Source organism: Chiloscyllium punctatum, chromosome 1, assembly GCF_047496795.1.
Source record: "Chiloscyllium punctatum isolate Juve2018m chromosome 1, sChiPun1.3, whole genome shotgun sequence".
NCBI classification, from domain to species: Eukaryota; Metazoa; Chordata; class Chondrichthyes; order Orectolobiformes; family Hemiscylliidae; genus Chiloscyllium; species Chiloscyllium punctatum.
The window spans coordinates 70,552,450-70,574,882 of NC_092739.1; the positions used below are offsets into that span (position 1 = coordinate 70,552,450).

General features: G+C 40.4%; 1 protein-coding gene across 1 annotated transcript in view; it reads left to right on the forward strand.

Moving 5' to 3' along the window:
* Positions 1-380: 380 nt before the first annotated feature.
* grxcr1a (glutaredoxin and cysteine rich domain containing 1 a) overlaps positions 381-22,433 on the forward strand; it is a 95,960-nt gene continuing 73,907 nt past the window's right edge. Inside the window, exon 1 of the mRNA XM_072571856.1 lies at positions 381-791. Within this exon, the coding sequence (XP_072427957.1) occupies positions 381-791 (411 nt within the window). The remainder of the gene's footprint in view (positions 792-22,433) is intronic.

A 22,433-nucleotide genomic window follows, 5' to 3' on the forward strand; every position in this document is an offset into this window, starting at 1 on the left:
TAAAAACACTTCGTTGGTCCTAATTATGAGACGAGAGAGGTTTAAAATGAATAGAGCATGTTCTGTTGGAATGAACTAATGTTACTACCTTCCCTCATTTGGATGGTACACAGAGAATGCACAATGGTGATAAAATATTTAATCATTTGTATCACTTTACCTATTACTAATATAAAGGCAGCTATGATGTAATGTTATGCATTATTAAAGTAAGACTCCATGAGAATTAGTGCTGACTTGTTGCCCTTCACACTCTTAAATTTTGATGGTACTGCAATATATATGAAATATCTACGTACATAAGTAGGAAGGTTTTATATTCAATTTGAACAGGCTGCAGAAGGATTTTTGTGAAAAGACAATGTGAAATTCACTCTCCAATGGAGAAAACTAGACTCATCGGCTTAGTGAAGACAGACGGGGAGCGACAACAGAAAAAAGTCAGGTTTCGAGTATCTTCTGCAAACAGTGGACGAGTGCTGAAAGAAGTGTATACCGATGGAAACCTGGTGAACTCCCAAGTGTCAGAATGTGCCAGCAATTCTGAGACAGAGCAATGCAGTAGCCACAGTGAAGTGAATGGATATAATGGGCAGCATTTCGCTTTGGAAACTGATGGCAGTGAAAGTGAATGTGATGACTTGCTTCTGTTAGCAAGTGCCACCAAAGACAGAGGAATCTTTAGAAAGAGAATTAATATCTTAAGTAAAAATGGTACAGTGAGAGGGGTCAAACATAAAGTCAGTGCTGGGCAAGCACTTTTCGGTAATTTATCAAATGGTGCTGTTCAGGTATGTCAAAAATATAAAGATTTTCCCAATAAGCATTCCATTTCTGGTATTGGTAATTAACACTGTGAGCTTCTGATTTTTCTTCATATTTGCTGTATCAAAATATCTGCTGTCATGCAATAGTGTTTCAGAAGTCGGAAAATCAATATGAAAATTGAGGTGATGTTCACATCTTATTCAAATTTTAAATTAAATTTGAATTGCAGTTATCCTGTGGCCCTATTATAATTAAGTATATTGGATTTTTGTTTGCAATTTACTTCTCCCTAGAATGCTTGTGTTTGGTAGGAATCTAATTTTATTCACAATCAAGTGCATAAATAGATGACTCTCACCACAGTTTGGATGATCTTGTTTCTTTCTTGTTGCAGCAAACAATGATGCAACATTGTCAAAGGTCCTCTGTTGCCAGTCCATAGTCTTGACCATACAGGTATTAAGGAAATTAATGTTGGCAACTGATGCACTTGTGAATTTCCACTTAATGAATTATGTAAAGGTTGACATTTATATCCTTTCCTTTGTAAGTAGACTGTACATTTTCAATTGCAATAACTTAGTTTCTTATGGTCTGAAAGTACTCATTATACTAAATCGTCTGACCACATCTGATCACATCTTTAATATTTTATTCATCTGGATAGGCCTTTGTGAGCTGTAGGATTAATATAAGTCAGGCTGGCCTAGGATGAAATTCACTTTTCGAAGTTAAATTTAATTAAAGGCTTCTTTTATTTCATAAACATGACCTTTGATTCTGTAATTTCAAATTTGTATGAACCCACTTTGTAAACGTGCTTTGTAATTATTTCCCAGTTTGCTTTGCATCATAGCTCCTCTGTCAAAATGCAAACATCTGAAATATGCTATCCCTTACTAAATACGTTCCATCATTTATAGCCTCATTACATATGTGTAGCACATTCCTTCTGTTTCATTTGGGCATTTTGTTAGATGTACAGATCAGGGATACTATATGAAAGGTTTTTTTAAGCTGAATTCCTGAATAATGTCCAGCTTTATAACTTGTGAGCATGACATAGGTACACTGGGTGGTGTAAAATATTACATTGAATTACGTAGGTTTAATAGTGTACCACATCTTGTCAATGCATGTGTTTATGTTGGACATGACCCTCATAATATCTGCCTTCATCTCATCCTATTAGCAAATCTTTTTATTCTTTTCACCCTTATCTATTTATCTGGTTTCTCTTCACATGCGTTATTCACCTCAACTATGGTGGGAATTCCACATGCTCACTCATTATTTGTTTTAATTCCCTCCCATGAGAAGTAACCCTAAATCTGCACTTTTCATGGTTTCATTAACTAGATTTGCTACTTTAAATTATTTGCGTCACAGTGTCACAAGATTCCTTTGCACTCTTACTTTTCAAGGTGCTTCCTTCTTCTTCCTGCAAACACAATTAAACTCAGTCCTTAAGTATAATATTGCTTCCAGATAGCAATTCATGAATGGTGACCATGAAGCTGCCAGTCTTACCGTCACTACAACAAAAGCATCAGCAGATGACTTTAAATCTGAGATGAACAATTTCTTTGACTTAAATTCTATGGACCCTTTTAACACTTTGTTTGTAACTGCTACTATTTTTTGCTCAAGAATGACTCTTGGATATTTTTGTGTTTATCCTCTTGTTTAACAATGTAGACTTAATTTGTTAATATCTTTATTTTCTTAATACCAGTTGCATTATGTTACATGTCCCAGTGTTGAATTTTATTTGCAATATATCTGCCCACTGGCAAACTCTTCAGAGATGTGTTTGAATATTTGTATTTTCTGGGTACTTTCTGCTTTTGGCTATAAAATTGTATATTTTGTTGTATAAATGCTCCTCTTGAAGATTATTTGAAAGTAATGTGATCAACAATGGTCTATTAATTCTTGCCATTTATGTTTATTGGAATACAATTGTTAGTCACTATCTGTTGCTATGTATTTTTTAGTCAGTTATCCAATTTGACCTAAAAATGTACCATCTCATGAATGACTTTCTCAACAGTCAACTGAAGAACAGGAACATTCAGTGTACTCTCTGGTGATGAAGAACATACCAGATTATCAAATCACAGGATGCACTTTATAGAGTTATGGATTACCATCCCAGACCAAAACATCTGTCAGTACTGCACTGACCTGTAGTAGTAAATTGTGGGCATTCTGCCCATGTCAGGAAGGAGATCCTAGGCAATAGAGGGCTGCTAGCTGATTAGTTCAGTCACAGCAGGGCCAGAATTGAGTAGTGACCACAGCGAGGATGACCAGCAATCCATGAAGCAGAAGATAGCTCTGGATCTCCAATTTCAGGGATTTTGCTTGGGCCCGTTTGACAGACCTCAGTGCATGAAGAAAGTAAGGTGTGAGTGGTGAGGGTTGAGGCAACAGAGCACAGTGAACCAGGGGTAAACAGCAACATGAGCTACCAGATAAATTCTGAGGAGTGAGGTCAGTTGGAGTGGGACTGAGGACTGTCAGAGCTTCGGCAATGGGAATGGAGCTAAATCCAGAGGCAGAGTTCCGGAGGTGACATCACAATGTAAAAAGTGATGTAAGCTTAGCTGCTTAGGAACCAGGTTGACAGACTGAGTGAGTAGTGCTTGGGGAGAGTTAGAGTATAAAGTACTGGCTTTTGTCGTTTGTAGTTTGTTAGGAACTGAGTGTAAGAGTGAGAAATTTGATTTTTGTGTGCAGTGGGTTATGGTGTGTAATTGGTTCCTAGATTATTGTCTGTACTTGGAAAGGATCACAATGACAGGAGAACTCAGTCCTGTGGAATGGTCTTCCTACAATATTTCGGAAATCAGGAACATTTCCAGTCTCCATGGTAACCAATGTATGCAGGATGGGTGTTCAGCTGCAGGTCCTGATGGATCTCACGGATCTGGGATGGACTCATTATGGAGCATCCATAATGCTGAGGATAGCACATTTGGTGAATTGGTCACACCACCAGTAAGGGCGACTCAAACACAGAAGAATTGGGTGACCACCAGGAAGTCCAGTGAGGTGGGTAGGCAGTGCAGGAGTCCACTGTCTCCATTACCTTCTCAGACAAATTACCATTTTAAATACTGTTGGCCTCTCAGGGGAAGGCAGCAGCAGCAGCCAGAGCAGTGGCACCACAAATGGCTCTGTTGTACAGCTGGGAGGGCCAAAGTGTAGGTGAGCAATAATGATGTAGGACTCTATAGTCAGGGGCATAGACAGGCATTTTTGTGGCTGCAAGCAAGACTCCAGGACTGTGTGTTAACTTCCTGGTGCCAAGGTATCTCTAAGGAGGCACAGTATATTCTGAAGTGGGAGGGTGAGCAGCCAGAGTTTGTGCCCCATATTGGTTCTAATGACATAGGAAGAAAGAGAGACGAGGTCCTGCAAAGGGAATTTAGGGAGTGAGGTAGGAAGTTGTAAAGCAGGATCACTAGGGTTGTAATCTTGGGAATATTCCCTGTGCCACATACTAGTTAGGCCAGAAATAAAATGATAATACAGTTGTAAGTGTGGCTAAAGAACTGGGGTAGAAGGGAGGGATTCAGCAATCTGGATCATTAGAATCAATTCCAGGTCAGGTGGGACTTGTACAAGAAGGATGGAGGAGCGCCAATACGCTGGCAGGAAGGTTTGCTAGTGCCACTCGGGAGGGTTTAACTAGTGTGGCAGGTGGGTGGGAACTAGAGCAGTATGTCAGCATGTGAAGTGTTTGAAGAGAAGAGAAATGTTCAGTCAAATAAGTCTAACAAGGAAGAACAGGCAGGGCCAGGTTAATAAACATAGTGGAACTAGTGGCCTGAAGCAAATTCATTTTAAAGCAAGGAGTATAACAAATAAGGCAGATAAGCGTAGAGCCTGGATTAGTACATGGGACTATGATGTAGAAGCCATTACCGAAACTTAGTTGAGAGAAGGGTAGGACTGGCAGCTCAACATTTCAGGGTTTAGATGTTTCAGATTGAGAAAGAGAGGGATGCAAAAGTGGGGGAGGAGTTTCATTACTAATTTTGGAAAACAGTTGCACTAGGAGAGAGGACATCTTGGGTGGTTTATCCAGTGAGCCATTATGGGTAGAACTCAGGATTAAGAAAGGTGCAATCGTTATGATGGGGTTACACTATAAACCTCCAAAAAGCCAGCAGGAGATAGAGAAATAGATATGTTAGCGGTTCATACAAAATGTAAAATAAAAAAACAAGGTTGTGCTAGTGGGTGATTTTAATTTCCCCAACACTCACTGGGACTTCCGTAGGACTAAGGACTTGGATAGGGCTGAATTTGTGAGGTTCATGCAGGAGAGTTTCCTGAAACAATATGTAGCTCATCCAACTGGGAAAGGGACTGTATTAGACCTTGTATTGGGAAATGAACCTGGCCAGGGGATCAAATTTTCAGTGGGGGAGTATTCTGGGGACAGTGATCATAATTCTGTAAGCTTTAAGGTTGTCATGGAAAAGGATAAGACTGGTCTTCGGGTGAAAGTGCTAAATTGGGCGAAGGCTAATTCCAACAGTATTAGGCAGGAACTGGAAATGAAATTGGACTGGGGGCAGCTGTTTGAAGATAAATCAACATCTGACATGTGGGCCAGTTGATCAGAGTTCAGGACCAGCATGTTCTTGTGAGGATGAAGGATAAGGATGACAAGATTCAGGAACCTTGGATGACAACAGATATTGAACTTCCAGTCAAAAGGAAAAAGAAAGATTTGTAAGACTTACAAAACAGATATCAAACAAAGCCCTTGAGGTGTATAAAGGAAGCAGAAAAGAATTTAAACAAGAAATTCCGAGGTCTAGAAGGAACTATGAAATGTCATTGCCATTTGAGATTAAGGAGAATCCCTAGGCATTTTACATGGACATTAGGAGCAAGAGGGTAACTAGAGAAAAGATCATCCACTCATTTCAAAGGAGGCAATTTTTGAGTGGAGCCAGAGGAAGTGGGTGAGGTCTATAATGAGTATTTCACATTGGTATTCACCAAGAAGGAGGACATGGATGATGATTAGTCTAGAGAGGGGTTGTTTTGATACTCTAAGGCATATCGATACTAAGGAAGGGGAGGTTTTGGGTGTCTTGAAATACATTAAGGTAGACAAGTCTCCAGGGCTTTATTGGATCTATCCCAGGATACTGAAGGAGGCAAGGGAGGAGATTACTGGAGCCTTGACAGAAATCTTTTTATCCTCTTTAGATGTAGGTAAGGTTTCTGAAGACTGGAGAATAACGAATGTTGTTCCTATAATAAAGTTGGGCAACAGTAATTATCCAGGAAATTATAGGCCAGTGAGCCTTCTGTTAGTGGTAGAGAAATTACTGGAGAAAATTCTTCGGTACAGGATTTACTTGCATTTGGAGAAGCAGGGATTATTAGAGATTTTTAGGGATAGTCAATTTGATTTTATGCTGGGAAAGTCTTGTGTCCCAAATTTGATTGAGATTTTTGAGAAAGTAATGAAGATGATTGATGAGGGTAGGGCAGTAGATGTTGTCTACATTGACTTCACTAAAGCATTTAGCAAAGTCCCCTATGGTAGGCTAGTCCAGAAGATCAAATCACATGGAATCCATGATGAGTGGCAAGTTGGATATAAAATTGGCTTGGTCATAGAAGACAGAGGATAGTTGCGAAGTGGTGTTTTTCTATCTGGAAGTCTGTGACTAGTAACATTCTGCAAAGACCAGTGCAGGGACCTCTGTAATATACATAAATAATTTGGATAGAAATGTCAGCAATCTGATTAGCAAGTTTGCTGATGACATGAAAATCCGTGTTGTGAATAATGTAGAAGGATATCAAAGGATGCAGTAGGAAATATATCAGCTGGAAAGTTGGGCAGAGAAATCGAAGATGGACTTTAAACTGGGTAAGTGTGAGATGATGCATTTTTAGGAGGTCAAGTGCAAGAGGAAAGTGTTCTGTAAATGGCTGGATTCTTAACACCATTGATATACAAAGGGATCTTGGAGTGCAAACCCAAAAGCCCCCAGAAAGTGGCAATATAAGTGGATAAGGTGGTAAAGAAGAGATACAGCATGCTTGTCTTCATCAGCTGGGGCATTGAGTATGAAAGTTGGCAAGTAATGTTGCAACTGTGTCAAACTGCCACATTCAGAATATGTGCACATTCTGGTAATCACACTATAGGAAGGATGCATAGGCTTTGGAGATGGTGCAGAAGAGGTGTACCAGGATGTTGCCTGGATTGCAGTGTATTAGCTATAAGTAGAGTTTGGCCAAACTTGGCTTGTTTTCACTAGAGTGTTGGAGGCTGAGGAATGACCTGATAGAACATAGAACATAGAACATAGAACAGTACAGCACAGAACAAGCCCTTCAGCCCACGATGTTGTGCCGACCATTGATCCTCATGTATGCACCCTCAAATTTCTGTGACCATATGCATGTCCAACAGTTTCTTAAATGTCCCCAATGACCTTGTTTCCACAACTGCTGCTGGCAACGCATTCCATGCTCTCACAACTCTCTGTGTAAAGAACCCGCCTCTGACATCCCCTCTATACTTTCCTCCAACCAGCTTACAACTATGACCCCTCGTGTTAGTCATTTCTGCCCTGGGAAATAGTCTCTGGCTATCAACTCTATCTATGCCTGTCACTATCTTGTACACCTCAATTAGGTCCCCTCCCCTCCTCCTTTTTTCCAATGAAAAATATCCGAGCTCAGTCAACCTCTCTTCATAAGATAAGCCCTCCAGTCCAGGCAGCATCCTGGTAAACCTCCTCTAAACCCTCTCCAAAGCATCCACATCTTTCCTATAATAGGGCGACCAGAACTGGACGCAGTATTCCAAGTGTGGTCTAACCAAAGTTTTATAGAGCTGCAACAAGATCTCACGACTCTTAAACTCAATTCCCCTGTTAATGAAAGCCAAAAACACCATATGCTTTCTTAACAACCCTGTTCACTTGGGTGGCCATTTTAAAGGATCTATGTACCTGCACACCAAGATCCCTCTGTTCCTCCACACTGCCAAGAATCCTATCCTTAATCCTGTACTCAGCTTTCAAATTCGACCTTCCAAAATGCATCACCTCGCATTTATCCAGGTTGAACTCCATCTGCCATCTCTCAGCCCATCTCTGCATCTTGTCAATGTCCCGCTGCAGCCTACAACAGCCCTCTAAACTATCAATGACATCGCCAACCTTTGTGTCATCTGCAAACTTGCTGACCCATCCTTTAATCTCCTCATCCAAATTATTAATGAAAATTACAATCAGTAGAGGCCCAAGGACATAACCCTGTGGAACATCACTCACCACTGACTTTCAGGCAGAATATTTTCCTTCTACTACCACTCGCTGTCTTCTGTTGGCCAGCCAATTCTGTATCCAGACAGCTAAGTTCCCCTGATCCCATTCCTCCTGACGTTCTGAATGAAACTACCATGGGGAACCTTATCAAATGCCTTGCTGTGGCGAAGGAGAGGATTAGGCAAAATGGGAGGATATTTAATTGGGGAAGAGGAAACTATGATGCGATTAGACATGAGTTAGGAAGCATGGACTGGGAGCAATTGTTCCATGGTAAAGGCACTATAGACATGTGGAGACTGTTTAAGGAACATTAGTGATGAATAAATATGTCCGTCTGAGACAGGTAAGAAGTGGTAAGATAAAGGAACCTTGGATGACGAGAGCGGTGGAGCTTCTCGTCAAAAGGAAAAAGGTAGCTTACATAAGGTGGAGGTAGCTAGGGTCAAGCTCAGCTCTAGAGGATTACAGGCAGGTGGGGAAGGAGCTCAAAAATGGTCTGAGGAGAGCCAGGAGGAGGCATGAGAAAGGCTTGGCAGAACGGATTAGGGAGAACACAAAGGCATTTTACACCATGAGAATGGTCAAAGAAAGAGTAGGGGTGATCAGGGATAGCATAGGGAATTTGTGTGTGGCCTCTGAGGAGGTAGGGGAAGCCCTAAATGAGTTTTTTGCTTCTGTCTTTATGAAAGAAACGAACTTTGTAGTGAATGAAATCTTTGAAGAGGAGGTGTGCATGCTGGAATGGATAGAGATAGAGGAAGCTGATGTGCTGAAAATTTTGTCAAACATTAAGATTGACAAGTCGCCAGGCCCAGACCAGATTTGTCCTCGGCTGCTTTGGGAAACGAGAAATGCAATTGCTTTGCCACTTGCGAAGATCTTTGCAGCCTCGGTCTCCACTGGAGTCGCACCTGAGGACTGGAGAGAGGCAAATGTAATTCCTCTCTTCAAGAAAGGAAATAGGGAAATCCCCGGCAATTACAGACCAGTAAGTCTCACGCCTGTCGTCTGCAAGGTATTGGAAAGGATTCTGAGGGATAGGATTTATAACCATCTGGAAAAGCATGGCTTGATTAAATGCAGTCAACACGGCTTTGTGAGGGGCAGATCATGCCTCACAAACCTTATCGAGTTCTTTGAGGATGTGAGTATATAAATTAATGAGAGGCATAGATAGGGTCAATAGTTGGAGTCTTTCTTCCAGGGTAGAAATGTAAAATAGCAGGGGGCATTGGTTTAAGGTGAGAGGAGGAAAGTTTAAAGGAGATATGCAGGGACAGTATTTTACACAGAAGGTAGTAAGTGCCCGAAATGATCTGCTAGGGAAGTGGTAGAAGTAGATATGTTAGCAACGTTGCAGATGCTTTTAGACAGACAGACAGGCAGGGAATAGACAGATATAGACCATGTGTAGGCAGATGGGATTAGCATAGCACCATGGTTAGCACAAGCATGATGGGCTGAAGGGCCTATTTCTGTTCTGTATTGTTCAATGCTCTATGCCCTATGAGTTGCCTCGATGGGCGCAGCAGATTTCTAAAGGATTAACCGATTTTCCTGCCCAGTGAATTGGGTGTTTCCCAAATTGCCACTACTTTCCCCTTCAGATGGAAAATTGTATTGCAGAGAGAATGAAAAATTTAAGTGGCTATTATTTGTGCAGTTAAGGACTTATGGTTGGGATGGCTTTTAGATGCTTTATTTGATTTAACTTAATATGGGAGACAGCTTGAAATGGTCTGGAAGCTGGGGCAGGGCACTTACTTTATGAACTCTCTCACCTGGCCTGGTGGTTTATTAGTTCTCATCTCTCACTAGATTAATTACATCATCAAATTAAAATATCTCAGGCATAGCATTAATTTCATGTGCAAAAACATAACTTCCTGTAAAGAAAGTTAATGTCAGAGTTTGGAATTGTAAACATCCATGTGACAATACTTTATGGGAAAAGCCTACCTAAACTTGGAAATATATATGATGAAAAATGTAAATATCTTGACATTTGATTATGGAAAATTGGCAAATAGACATTGCACCATGTGGTTTGTTAATGAACCCATTTAATCTGTTTGTGGAAAGCATGTCCAAAGTATAGTTTCAGTAAAATATTTGTTTTAGGAAATTTTACTGCACGCTCTCAGAATCAAAAACGTGGTCTGTGTCTGCATATATTTAGCTCACTGCATTCAACAATATATGCTTTTTGAATGTGCAGCTTGTAATCAGCATTGACAGAGGCTGAAAGGTTGGAGCATGTGATCCTTTAACATTTGAAGAGCTGAAACTTCTGTTGCTTTTTCCAGAAAACAATTGAGAGAGTCTGGAGTTTCAAAAAAGTCAGTCACTAATTCATGATGGTATTAACAAAATGGCTTACTCACAGACAGGAAACACCTAGAGTAGGTTTCTGTCAGCGTAACATCCTTTATAAACTGAGTGGGAACAAGGTGACCTCAGTGCACTTTCCATAACCTCTCCCATGTGCTATATGCTGGTGCTGGGGTATCCTGCTGACTCATTAATGCACTGGGACACATCAGGCACTGTTGGTACTGTTTCAATGGGCAGAAATGGATAATTTGGTCCTTAAAGGTAGCAGCACTATTAAAGGGGCAGGCACACAAAAGCCATGAGAAAAAACTGGACTTTGTTGTTGTGGAAACAGGCCAGGATTTTTTTTTACCAGTATATATCATGATTATTGGTCATATTTTTAAAAGTTAATCTATTATGGTGTTATTTGAATATCAATAACCTTCACAATAATTTTCTTCACCCATGAATGTGTTCATGCTATCGTCCTAAAGATGGAATGTTGGCAAGGGTGTGCCAAGCAACAGTCCTAGCGCCCCTGCACTCTGCCTTATACTGGTGGGTCAAGGTCAGCATTCTGTAAAGAGCAGGAGATGGAGAAGTAGGGAAAAAAAGGGGAGTGTGTGAAGAATGCTGTTAAGGGAATAATAGTTGGTTTGATTGTGAGAGTTCTCAAGCACGGAAGTCACTCCTAATCTATGAAAGTTTTGCGTGCCTTTATTAGCTGAGGTATAGAGTTTGAGAGCAAGGATGTGTAGCTGGAACTGTACAAAACTGTATGACGCATAGCTAGAGATTTGTGCGTAGTTGTGGAATCCGCATTATCAGATGGATGTGACTGCAATGGAGGTTATGCCGAGAAGATTTATCAGAATATTGCCTGGCCTAGAGAATTTTAGTTTTGAAAAGAGATTTTTAGATTAGATTAGATTAGATTACTTACAGCGTGGAAACAGGCCCTTCGGCCCAACAAGTCCACACCGCCCCGCCGAAGCACAACCCACCCATACCCCTACATCTACCCCTTACCTAATACTACGGGCAATTTAGCATGGCCAATTCACTTGACCTGCACATTTTTGGACTGTGGGAGGAAACCGGAGCACCCAGAGGAAACCCACGCAGACATGGGGAGAATGTGCAAACTCCACACAGTCAGTCGCCTGAGGCGGGAATTGAACCCGGGTCTCTGGCGCTGTGAGGCAGCAGTGCTAACCACTGTGCCACCGTGCCGTGATTGGATGGACTGGGATTGTTTTCCTTGGAGCAGAGGGGAGACATGACTGAGATGTACAAAATTATGAGGGGCATAAATAGGGTAGACGTGAGGAACTTTTCCCCTTGGTGGTGAGACAAATCACCAGGGGCATTGTTGTAAGGTAAGGGGCAGAAGGTTTAGAGTGACATGAGGCAGGATTTCTCAGTCAGAGTGTAGTGAGAGTCTGAACACACTACCTGTAAGGATGCTAATGGCTGAAAACCTCATAGTATTTAAGAACTACTGATAATGGCAGCTTTTACAGCAGCTGGTGCAGAGTTTTTAAAAAATAATTTCTGGAATGTGAGAGTCACTATCTGGCCAACATTTATTGCCCATCCCTCGTTGCCCTTGAGAAGATGATAGTGAGCTGCCTTCTTGAACTGCTGCAGTCCATGTTCTGTAGGTGACCCATAAAGACCTTAGGGAGGGAATTCAAGGATTTTGACCCAGCAACAGTGAAGGAATAGTGATATATTTCTAAGTCAGGATGGTGAGTGGCTTGGATGGATACTTGCAGGTGGTGGTTCTCCCATCATCTTCTGCTCTTCCAGATTGAAGTGGCTGTGAGTTTAGAAGGAGCTGCCTGAGCATCTTTGGTAAATTTCTGCAGTGCATCTTGTACATGTATACACTGCTGCTGTGTTGCTGGAGTTGTACTCATCCAGGAAAGTGAGGAGTATTCCATCACACTCCTGACTTGTGCCATGTGGATAGTGGATAGGCTTTGGTTAACAGTCAGACTTTGTTTAAATTTTAATCAGGTGGGTTGGCTGTCAAGTTCGACGACTGTGTATGTGAGAGAAGATCATTGATGTAACATTGCAAGAACCTCACCAGAAAGTGATCTGAACTTAACTTGTTAGTAATGATTCAAAGTGAATTTTTATTTCTCATGTCGTATCTATATAGAAAATGTTCGTTTGATGCACACATTTTCAATATCTGTGCCCCCTGAGCTTCCATGTGTCATGTGAAAATGTCATGTAAGTGATAAATTAACTGGATAAATACGTCTACATATGTTGGACATCCTCTATTGGCATAGGCACAAGTGACACTGGATGAACCACATCTCATTCATGCATCTTTTTTCTAGTTTGCACCATTGATGTTGGAAACTCACAGTTATTTAACTTTCACAGCAACATATCATTTGCACAGTTCATTATCTGCTGTTGAAGATGATTAATTTCCTCATCCACTTAGTCTTGAGAATAGTCTTATGTCATTCTTTAAAAATAAAATATGGTGTCATAACTTCAGCAGCATCAGCCTAAATTTTTAACTTCCTGACTCTGGAAAGTAAAAGGCACTTCAAATGTGGCAGATAGAAAAGAGCTCAAGCAGAGATTGCATTATGAAGGCAGGTTAATGGTAAAGCAATGTGCCGGAACCATGATATTAATTCGTATTCTTGTACATTCATATTATGCACTTAGGTTATTAAAAAGCCAGACAACTAAAAATATCTACACATCCTGTTTTAAGATGTCAAAATGTCTGATTAGAATAAAAATATGGCCCTTGAGATGCCGTTTCCCAAATTTCTAATGCAAGTGCTCTGTAATAGGATGTTCAAAATGCTGAACATGCAATCTTGAATAGCTTGAAGGTGACTTTGTAGACAGGTCTACAGAAACTCTGAAAACCCCCTGGTGTAAGGAGGTTGGTATAAGTCCCAGAGAGCTATATGTCTGTGGCCTCCTGTTAATTCCACCAAACTTGTGGGGATTGGGATAGTCCTTGCTTTGCACAGTCACGGTCTGCTGTACTGAAGTGCACCAAGCATACCTGTCACACTCAGGAAGCTGCAAAATGCATACAATGAGTACCATTTTCAGAAGTGCATTGTGCAGTCCTGCAATGGATGGAATTCTGCTTCCCAAGAAAAACAACCTTTTTGTGAAAGGCAGCTGGAGGATTTATCTCTTGCGATGTGAATTGCAAATGCCTCTCTCCAGATCCCCGTCAAGGTTTCAACTCTTCTGGTTTACACCGATGGTAATTTTTATGGGACCGGATTTTCAAATCCAGAAAGCATTCAGGTATTTTCTGAAATTGGACTACTCCTCAAACTGCACTGTTGATCTACCTATACCAGATGGACTGAAATAGTTCAAAAACACACATCATCACTCAGTTGAGATGGGCGATAAATGCTGGGCTAGCCAGCAACGAAATGTGCCATGAAAGAATTTGAAAAATTAACCTTGATTTAGAAATAAAAAATAATATTTTATTGATGTTTAATTGACATAACACTTGCATTCAAAAGAATTTCTTTAAAAATGCGACGGTGAGAGTCAAACAATTTTAGATCATCTTTGCAGAGTATTAAGTATTAATACTCTGCAAAGAGTTAAAATAGCTAATTAATTCTTAAATAAATCTACTTGTCCAGGAATAGCAGTGGCAATCTTTAATCTTATAATGTGATGGTTATATGGTAGCGGTCATAGGAATGGTTAAACATTACCTGATGTAGCTCATGAGTACTATTCTGCCATGGTCATCTATGTATCTGCAGCAGAGGAGGACAGTGGACTGAGAAGCTCCTTGATTCTCTGGTATCAGTTTTCCATCAGCCTTTTCTCTTGGCCAGATGAACTTTTCATTTCTCTCACTTCTTCCAATGCCCCTCCAGGCACTCAGTCTCCAGAGCTCATGGCTGTCATCAATTATCTCCCAGTTTTAGGAGGAACATCCACCATGATCATACCTACTTGCTGGTTTCCTGACAACAGAGGAATGGACATTCAGGAGTTTGTGACCTATTGATTAGTTAACTGAATAGGAAGGTCTTTGGGTATGTGGCAATTATCCAATTGATGAATGCAGTTGAGCCAGTGCAGATATCATCCGTGCTGCAATCTGTGTATGCTGATGGAATTAGCATACACCAGCACCTCTGAATTGATGACTTTTTCCTATCAAGTAAAACCACAAATACATCTATATCAGTAAATATGGAAATTCATCAATCTTTAATTCTGTAAATAACATTAGTACCTCATAACTTCCAGGGAATGACCATCTCCAACAAGAGAGAATTTCAACATCATGATTTTATATTCAGCGGTATCACCTTATTATATCTGCCAATACCAACATACTGAGAGTTATCATTGACCTGAAACTGAAATGAACCAGCCATATATATGCAATGGTTGCAAGAACAGTTCAAAGGCTGGGTATTTTGTGGCAAGTATCTCACCTTCTGTTATTCTAAATCTTGTCCACCATTTACGTTTATGATGAGGGGGATTGAATATAAAATGTAGAGGTTATGACTCAGTTATAGCAGTGAGAAAACATCTGAAGCATTGTCGAGCCCACTCCTATTCCTGAAAGGAGATGATGGGTTGGAAGAGGCTTACAGAAGGTTTCCCAGACTAATACTTGGAATGGGTGAGTTTTCTTAAAAAGAAAAATTGTTAAGGTTAGATATGAATCTGCTGGAGTTTAGAAAATGAAAGGTGACTTAACTGAAAAATATAAGATCTTGAGGAATCGTGACAGGGTAGAATGGAAAGAATGTTTCTTCTTCAGTTTCAGAACTAGGGATCACTGTTTAAAGGTAAGAAATCATTCATTTAAAACAGAGATAAGCCAAAATAAATCAATAAAGGTGAGTTTTTGGAATTAACTTCCTGAAAAGGCAGTGGGAGCAGGTTATTGATATGCAAGGTGGTGAAAGCTTATTGAAGGTAGATGGGACTGTGGAGTTTTGTTTGTGATTAGATGAGTCATGAATTTTTATGAATGATGGAGCAGACTCAACAGGCTGAAGGTCTGACTCCTGCATTTTGTTTGTATGCTCTTATAAGGCACAATGTAATGGAATAGTTTCTACTTGCCTGGATAAGTGCAGCTCCAACAACACTCAAGAAAGTCAACATCATTTGAGGAAAAGGCAGCCCACTTGATTAGAACCCAAACACCTACCTTCAACACTCCTTCCCTTCACCGCAGGTGCATAGGGCAGTTATAAACACTACCAGAAGTTGCATTGCAGTAACTCACCCAGCCTCTCCAACTGCACCTTCCAAGCACATGTTATCTTCCATTTAAAAGGAGTAGGGCAATAGCTATTTAGGAACACCATCAATTGTGAGTTACGCTCCACGTCACACCATTCTGACTTGAAATTATAATGCCTTTCTTTCAGTGTTGCTGGGTCAAGATCCTGGCACACCCTCGCTAACAGCACTGTGTGTGCTTCAACATCTCAAGGAATACAACATGTTTAAGAAGACAGCTCACCTCTGTCTTTTGAAGGCCAATTGGTGATGGTCAATAAATATTAGCCTAGTTAGTGATGATGACATTCCATGAATAAATAAAAATCTGATTTTTAATAACTGAAAATTTCTTTCAAATATAGCTTGCTGAACCATATACTAGTTAGTTTAGTGTTCAGAAGCTAATTTCTCATTTGTAGGTTAATTGATGTTCCGAAGCCATTTCCTCAGTAAATTAAAACAAAATTGTATTTCAAAGCTTGCATATAAGTGTCTAAACCAGAAAATATAGTTCATTTTTAAAGACCTACAAATGAATGCAGTTAGCAGAAATTTGCATAGTTGTATTGGCTAGTTTCTAGAGAGATATGTTCAAAATATCAGAAAAAAAAATCACAGAAATATGTTTGTGCTTGATATTTCATCTGCTTAAAATTCAGGAATACTATGTTGGTTTTGGCGATTTTGGGTAAGTTAAGCTTTATAGACTGCACAACACATTGCAGAAACTCCAGACATAATTAAACTAATACAACACAGTATTGTGAGATTAATGCATAACTGAAGGTTGAATCTGTTGGATGAACATTGAAGTGATTTTTCAGATCCCATGACAGTATTTGAAGTATAGCCCAAGAAGTGCTGATGGTGTCCTGGCCAATCAACCAATGTTACTGGAACTGGTTGCCTGGGCTTTTATCTTATTGTTGTGGGTGGAATTTAGTGCACAGTTTGGCTGCTGCATTCATCCACCTTACATTATTTATCACTCTCCAAAGCAATCTAACTTTATTTTATACTCTCACATGTATTTGGACAGATACGAAGCCTATAAATATCTACGCAATCTCAATCTTAAGTTATTGAAACATTTGATAAAACTAATCTGCCCACTGATTTTTTAATCCATTAAGATGTCCTGCAGATGTTATAAGCGTTTTCCTATCTTTTAAACTTTCCTTTCACAACCCTAAACTTTTGCTGTATTGCCATGATGTAGCCGGTGTGAGTATTTTGGGTTTGTTTTCATTGCTTTACTAAATATTGCAGAACTATCTCTTTGTAATGAGACCTTGAACAAGCAAAATCATTCTTTATTATTTATTGCTCTGACATAGAAGTCCAATTTTGACCTGGTGCCTGAATTAGGTCAAAACCTGATGTGTGCTGAATGTGGCATTCCTGAGGCACATTGAGAGCCCCCTACTCCCCATAACAATGAAGATCTTGGAGCTGTGCCACAGTTTTACTTTTACATATTCAAAATACTTTGCTGGGCATCTCCATATTGGAATGGCCTCATGTTTCCCCAGTTACAGCTCCAGCACCTATCTTTCTCAATGAGATCTGCCACCAGCCGAAGACTTGGGTGCTCTCGATGTTTTTCCCATTTGTGGAGTTCACATACAGTTCTTAACTGGGTTGGGCACTTAAAGACAATCACTGAGAATGTTGGGTGAGTGGATGAACCTTGAACATCAGCACCTGGAAATCTTTTAGGCTGGCATTATGAAAATGAAGGTGATAGAATTCTGTGTTATGTGTGGGCTGGTTAATAGACCACGCATCTTTAACATGATCTCTGCAGCTTGAATTCAGTTGATTTGGCATTTTCCTGCAACATTCTATTTTCTTAGTTTATTGTCTCATTGTCAAGCCTGATGAATGACAAAGTCAGCTAACACTCTGGCCTCTTATTAGCCAAATAAAATTTCACCTACTTTATTTCAAATACAAAGTAACTCATCTTAGTTCAATTAAAACATTCTTTGCCACTGATAAATTGAGTTGCAAATCCTGCTGAGATCTTTCTGTAAGGTCTTGACTGTTTTTGTTTGAGTTCAGTATTCACTCTTATTTGATGTCCACACTGAACCTGCTTCTTGCTTAAGATATCCTGTCAATTTTACATGTTGGGTCCAGCAAGCAGCTCTGGAGCACTCCACTTAACACCTCCATCTTTGAAAGATACCATGATGATAAACCTTTGATAACACGATGGGAAAACTTTGCATACGAATTTCTTCATAGTCCAGAGGAAATCATAAATATTTCAGTTTCACCAACGGTTAGCCTGAAATATTCACTCCCTCAAATTGTGGAATTAATTACTCACTTGGTGACATGCTGTAAAATGAGTTGTGTATATAGTTTATGTTAGCTGTCTGGCTAAATATCTAAGGAACAGATGATGAGTCCCATGGTGGTTTTCTTTCACCCGTCCTTTCACCAATTGCTCGTAGAACACAATGTGAGATAGTGGAATAATCTAATCATTTACTGTCTCTCCAAGGGAGAGGGCCCAAATTAGTGTTGTGGTTTTGATTTTTTCTGTCTCATTGTGAGAAATTACAATTCTAGTAATATTTAAATAGATATTTGTTGGTTACAATTTCAACTGTTCTGAATAGTTGACAGTTGTATGTCTTAGCTGTTTTGTATCCAGATCACTGATTTTCTTGTTTGTAACATCTAGTCAATCTCAGAAGCATGTGTAGTTTGTCAAAATTCACAGCAGACACGAAGGTGAATGAAAGAGCAAAGTGTGCAAGGGTCACAAAGTCTGCAGAGGGATATAGATACATTAAGTGAGTGGGCAAGGGTCAGGCAGATGGAGTACAATGTTGCTAAATGTGAGGTCATCAATTTTGGTAGAAATAACAGTAAAATGGATGATTATTAAATGGTGAAAAATTGCAGCATGCTGCTATGCTGAAGGACCTTGTCCTTGTTCGTAAATCACACAAGGTTGGTTTTCAGGTGCAATACTTAATTAAGAAGGCAAATGAAATATTGTCCTTTGTTGCTAGAGAAATGGAGTTTTAAAATAGGGAGGTTATGCTGCAGGTGCTGAGGCCATACCTACAGTACTGTGTACAGGTTTGGTCTCCTTACTTGAGAAGGGATGTACTGGCACTAGCAGGGGGTGCAGAATCGGTTCACTAGGTTGATTCTGGAGCTGAGAGAGTTGGATTATGAGGAGAGACTGAATAGACTGGGATTATACTGATTGGAATTGAGAAGAATGAGGGGGGATCTTATCAAAATATAAAATTAAGAAGGGAATAGATAGGGTAGAAGCAGGGATGTTGTTTGCACTGACAAGTGGAACTAGAACTGGAGAGGCATAGACTCAAAATAAAGGAGAGCAGATTTGGGACTGAGTTGAGGAGGAACTTCTCCCAAAGAACTGTGAATTTGTGCAATTCCCTGCCCAGTGAAACACTTGAAGCTATCTCGTTGCCTGTTATTGAGGCAAAGATAAATTTTTGATCAGTAAAGGAATGAAGAGTTATGGTAAGTGGGTAGGTAAGTGGAATCCACAAATAGATCAATCATGATCTTATTGAATTGTGGAGGAGGCTCAACGGGCCAGATGGCCTACTCCTTTTCCTATTTCTTATGTTCGTATGTTCAGGAAGATTAATAGCATATGGCAGTATTCTTTTTCTGAAAATGAATGTTCCATTCTGGTGGAGGGGAAGCAACAGCAATATTTGGGTGCATAAGAAATGGCTGTTACAAGGACGCCAGAAAAAAAGAAAAAGATGTCAAAGGTCATTGTCCTAATGTGAACATGTAAAATCAGAATTAATGTCTAAGGAAATGTTCAGCTCCAGGTAGTCTGTTCACGGTTCAGTGTCACCTCTTAAGGCTGCAGCACCTTGATTATTCCACACTCTCTCCGGTTGTATACAAGCTTGCCCTGTCAGAAAACTGAGGTTAGTGTGTGCCTTTAAAGTGGTTATAGTGGGGTTTTAGGCAGATTAGTACCCTGCATTCTGTGCATACAGAGCAAAAGAAGCAAGTGTGCACAAGAAGGAGACATTGTTTGGCAAAAGTGTAAGCATTATGCAGGATGAAAGGAATGTACAGAAAATTGTTTGCACTGCTTCTGAGTTGAGTACAAGGTAGCCATGATGACGAGGTGCAGGTGTTGGACCGGGGTGGACAAAGTTAAAGATCACACACCAGGTTACAGTCCACCAGGTTTGTTTGGAAGTACTAGCTTGCAGAGTGCTGCTCCTTCATCAGGTAGCTAGTGGGGCAGGATCTTAAAACACAGAATTTATAACATAAGGTCATTATGTCATGCAACTGATATGATATATTGAACAAACCTAGATTGCTGTCAAGACTTTCATCCTTCAGGACAACATCGACCACAACACCGTAAAACCCTGTCATGGCAACCACTGCAAGACGTGTCAGAGTGTCGACACAGATACAACCATTACATGTGGGGACACCACCCACCATGTGTGCAGTAGATACTCATGTGACTCAGCTAATGTTGCCTATCTCATATGCTGCAGGCAATGATGCCCCGAGGTATAGTACATTGGCGAGACTAAGCAAATTTTGACAATGGATGAACAGACAACGCACAACAATCACCAGAGAGAGGTGTTCCCTCCCAATCTGGGAGCACTTTAGTGGTCAGGAACATTCGACCTTGGACCTTTGGGTAACAGCCCTCCAAGGTGGATTTTCGGATACACAATAATGCAGAGTGGCTGAGCACAGGTTGATAGCCAAGTTCAATACCCATGAGGATGGCCACAACCAGGAACTGGGGTTCATGTTACACGACAAGTGACCTCACTACACTATACACTCTCTCACACACACATATCTTTACATACTCATGCAGACCCTCTCTCCTACACACATGCTCTCTCAGATACACCCACATATACCCCCCAAACTCACACCCACGTGCACACACTGTTACAGGCTTATACACCGTCACGTTCAAGCACACACTATACCAAGCACGCCCGTACATACCCAATACACATTCCCAAACACACACACATCCACACACAAACAATTTCTCACTCTCTCTCTCTCCCTCTCCATGTCCCTCTCCCCCTCTCCCACTCCCTCTCCCTTTTCCTCTCTCCTCCTCCTCTCTCTCTCCCTTACATGCGTGCGCACACACACACCAATAAGTCTTTGGGGTGAATTTGCATTTGCAGAATTGTATTTGCAGATACATTCCGTTTTGCTTAAAAAGCACACAATCTGTAGGCAGTCAATCCATGTGACATTTTACAAATTCCTACTTTGGAAGTAGAACCAGTCTGACTCAAGGTTGGAAAACAGACAGACTCTAACCTCACACCTTTAATGCATTGTCTGAGCTGAGATAGCACCTTCTTTTTTATAAAACCTTAAGTTATCTCGGGAATGCGACTTGAAAGAAATTCTAGGAATTGCATATTAATTAATCGAAACCTATAACCCCTTTCTAAGAGATGAATAACTTAACAGCAATCTAGGTTTATTCAATATATTGTATCAGTTGCATGACACTATGATCTTTAACTATAAATTCTGTGTCTTATGATTCTGTCGCATTAGTGACCTGGTGAAGGAGCAGTGCTTCGAAAGCTTGTACTTCCCAATAAAGCTATTGAACTATAACATGGTGTTGTGTAAATTTAAACATGCTACTAGGTAAGCAGAGAGATGTGTATGGAAGTTGCCTATGTGTTTTGAGGAATGACTCATACGTTGCTGAGCAATGGATAGCGTGTTTAAGGAGGTGGTGAGTTGTATGAGCACGCAATGCCAACCATTGCTAACATATGAACATAAAATAAAAGCAAAACACTGCTGATGCTGGAAATTTGAAATAACACAGTTAGTCCTGGAGAAAAGCAATAGGTCTGACAGCATCTGTGGAGAGAGAAACAGAGTTAATGTTTGGAGTCCAATATGTCCAAAGCTGATGTTTTTTTCTATCCTTGACAGAAGGGTAGGAGGACTGAATGAAAAAGTTGGTGTGGTTGTCCAGAGCAAAAGACAGGGAGAGTGCTAATGGCACCGTAGGATGATGAAGTGTAAAATAGGTCTAAATGATTGATGTGAAAAGGACAATAAGAGCAAAGCCAGACACAAAAGAAAGGTCGTGAAAGTGAAGGTCAGAAGTCATGCTTGGAAGTTGTTGAATTAAGTATTGGGTCCCAGATGCTGCACAGTGGCTAAGGGGAAAATGATACATTGTTTCGCCAGCTTGTGCTGAGCTTTGCTGAAACACCTGGTCTGAGGGGGTTGAGCATGGGGGTGAGGTGGTCTTATTGAAATGGAAGACAAATGGAAAGTCAGGATCATTTTTAGGGAGACAATGGAGGTGTTCTGCTAAGTTATTACCAATTCAGCATTTGGTCTCACAAATCAGAGAACACACTGTGAGCAGCAAATACTGCAGACTGCAAGGAAAACTAACATTTCACTTGATTTAATTTGATTTATACATGCACCAAGTATTGTGAAAAGTACACTGCTTCACCTGGAAGTTATGTTTGGGACCTTGGAAAGGGAGGGGAGAGGAGGTGACTGGATAAGTGTTACACCTTCTGTGATTGCGTGGGAAGGTGTTATATGGAGATCTAAGATGGTTAGGAACAATGGAGCAGTGGACAAGAATGTCACTTGAGACCGATACCTTCTGGACAATGTCATTACACTGTTATAGGCTGTAACTTCTGTTTATTCTCCCAGTATATGTTCTGGTAT